The sequence below is a fragment of the Mercenaria mercenaria genome, chromosome 9, assembly GCF_021730395.1.
Source record: "Mercenaria mercenaria strain notata chromosome 9, MADL_Memer_1, whole genome shotgun sequence".
NCBI lineage: Eukaryota > Metazoa > Mollusca > Bivalvia > Venerida > Veneridae > Mercenaria > Mercenaria mercenaria.
Window position 1 is genome coordinate 32,823,744 of NC_069369.1, and position 2,532 is coordinate 32,826,275.

At 33.0% G+C, this 2,532-nt stretch overlaps 1 protein-coding gene across 1 annotated transcript; it reads right to left on the reverse strand.

Annotated features, from left to right (window-relative positions):
* Positions 1-267: 267 nt before the first annotated feature.
* Positions 268-1,182, reverse strand: LOC128559247 (testis-specific gene 10 protein-like). The gene has a single exon (XM_053550493.1). The coding sequence runs from the start codon at positions 1,180-1,182 to the stop codon at positions 268-270; it is 915 nt and encodes a 304-aa protein (XP_053406468.1).
* Between the last annotated feature and the right edge of the window lie 1,350 nt (positions 1,183-2,532).

The window sequence follows — 2,532 nt, forward strand, 5'->3', positions numbered from 1 at the left end:
CTGCAAAATTTAAGACTTTCTTACATAAATAATGTACTTTATTCTCTATTGTATTTTACCTTTAGACTACCAGATTCATATTATACTCAGACTTAATATAAAACTGTAGATATATTAACTTTGTAACAATTAAATAATTTTTTGTCAGATATATATCACTAGAATAGAAGGATATGTTATTCAATTTTAGAAATATATGGTACTTTATTTCAAAAGAGCTGAATGTTCATTAAAACCATCTTTACACTTCCATATCTCTAGAGTCTGTTAATCATATAGTTCTCTTCTCTCCCAGCTATCCTCCTTGGTTCTTCTCACTTCCAAATAAACTGACAGCCCTTTCTCTAAAATTCTTGTTTTGAGCCTTTCAGACCTTCTAATTGTGTATGCCTCTTTTGCAAGTTTTGCTCTAGTTTTCTTTAGTTCAGTAGGTAAGTCTGTTAATACCCTTTTTCTTTCATTTTTAAAAATTGGCATCAAAGCTTTTGAATAAATCAGTTCTCTATCTTCAAAATAAACAAATCTTGCAATTATTGGTTTTGGTCCAGCACCATCATAAGGAAGTCTGTGACAATTTGTGAAATCAATCTTCTGGACCTTTTCATCATTTATTTCAAGTTTATCTTTAAAAAAAGTTTTCAATGTTGCCTTCAAATCTTCATTTTGTTCTTCTGGAAAGCCATAGAAAAGTAGGTTATTTTTCCTGTCATGTTTCTCTAATAATAGAAGTTTTCTTTTCATCTCATCTAAATGCTCATGTAGTTTTCTAATCTTGTCATCTTGTTTGTCCTCAAGTTCCTCATATTTTCCAGCCTGGAAACCTACACTTTGCTCAAGCTCTGTGACTTTATGTTTGATGTCTTTCATCTCATTTTTTGTGTCACTAACTTCTACTTTTATCTGGTTCATTTCTTTCTTTAGGTCTTCAAATACTTTAGTAAATTTTGAATCTAACCTGTCAAATCTTTTATCTATTTTCTCATCAAATTGGTGGAAAAGTTGCTTAATTTCAGTTATAAACTGATCAAAATCTGTTTCATAGTGATACTGATCTGATGTTTTTTCTTTACCCTTTTCTGACTTTTGTTTTGATCTATCACTTTCAGCTCTCTCTTTTTGTTTATTTTTTTCTTCTAATGAACAAACAACTGAGTCTCTCCTTGATGACCCTCTCTGTGCCATTTTGATTGAGTTTATATTGTATTATTTGTTTTCAAATAAGTATTTAATATTAAGTATTTGATTGTAATCGGTTTGCTTCTTGTATATTTCTTGCTCAATGGTCCGTTTCACAGTACGCCCGTTTTCAAATTTTTCTTCATGGTGGGTGGGGTGGGGTGTATTAATGTTTTTGTTTGGGTTTTGTCATTTTACCATCCAAATAACACTTTTTCGTACTTGATCCACAGGGAGTCTGTAAAAAGAAAATGTAACAGCTCCCCCAAGCTACAGAATTAGCTCAGAAGAGCTGTTACTGCTTTTAAAATTGACTTTTTTTGTGTCCCGCTTTTATTTCTTTATGTTGACATTGGCTGCGCTCGATTCACCTCCAGAGATCAGATGATTTTAATATAATTCTTTATATATCATGCCTTTAGTTACCACTGCGTGAATAGGGGATTTACTTATCGGGGGTTACTTTTATTTATACTGTTCTATACTTTGGGAACATTGTGGTAATATAGGGTGTAAGGATTTGTGTATTTAAAGACTCCAGCGGTGTTTCTGTAACTGACATTTCCAATGCGTTGCTGCAACAGTATTTTATTTATATGCTTTGAGCTTGTTTTCTATTAGCTTTACGTTGTCCATGTACAAACGTATTTATGATATTCAAAATAATGCACTGCTGGCGGCGAGTGATTTTGCCTTTGCGACCAAGTGCAGACCAAGATCAGCCTGCACGGACGTTCGCTATTCAATCAATAAATTTTCAGTGAACACCCCTTTAAATAATAAGTGATGCTTCCAAAATGGAATGATGGACCAGTCCATTTTAGAAATTTAGCAGGGTAAGGGTTACGGTTCGAAGAAGCTGCGCTCCCGGAACGTGGTAGCACAGTGAAAATTACACAGTGTCAGAGTATCATACTGAATGTAGAGAGGTACACCTTCAGCTGCCTGTTCAAGAAAAAAATGGATGGAAGAAAGAAAATGAAATGTAGCCTTGTTACAGTTATGACAACTCTTGACCCCTGATGCCCTTCTGAATGCTATTTCGAAAATTTCATGTTAAGCTCAACACTTTGTAAAAACAGGGGTAATAATTGTGTGTGCACATATAGCTGTGTTATTTCGGGACTAAGTATGAATTGAGTAAAAACATCTGAGTGTTGAGGTCAATTCTGCATGTAAATACTTTTTAATGTCTGAAGAAACCAATAGAAATGTTTATAGAAACAGATGCCATGTCATGAAACAAATTAATGTGGCATTTAAAATCTTACAATTTTATATTCACACTTTCTAAAAAAAGAATTGTATTTAAACTATTTTACCCGTTTTTAGAGAAAATTCATTTCAGTTGTGATA

What these genes read in the sequence shown, in the direction of transcription:
- LOC128559247 (XM_053550493.1), bottom strand. Translation starts at nt 1,182, where the DNA reads ATGGCACAGAGAGGGTCATCAAGGAGAGACTCAGTTGTTTGTTCATTA.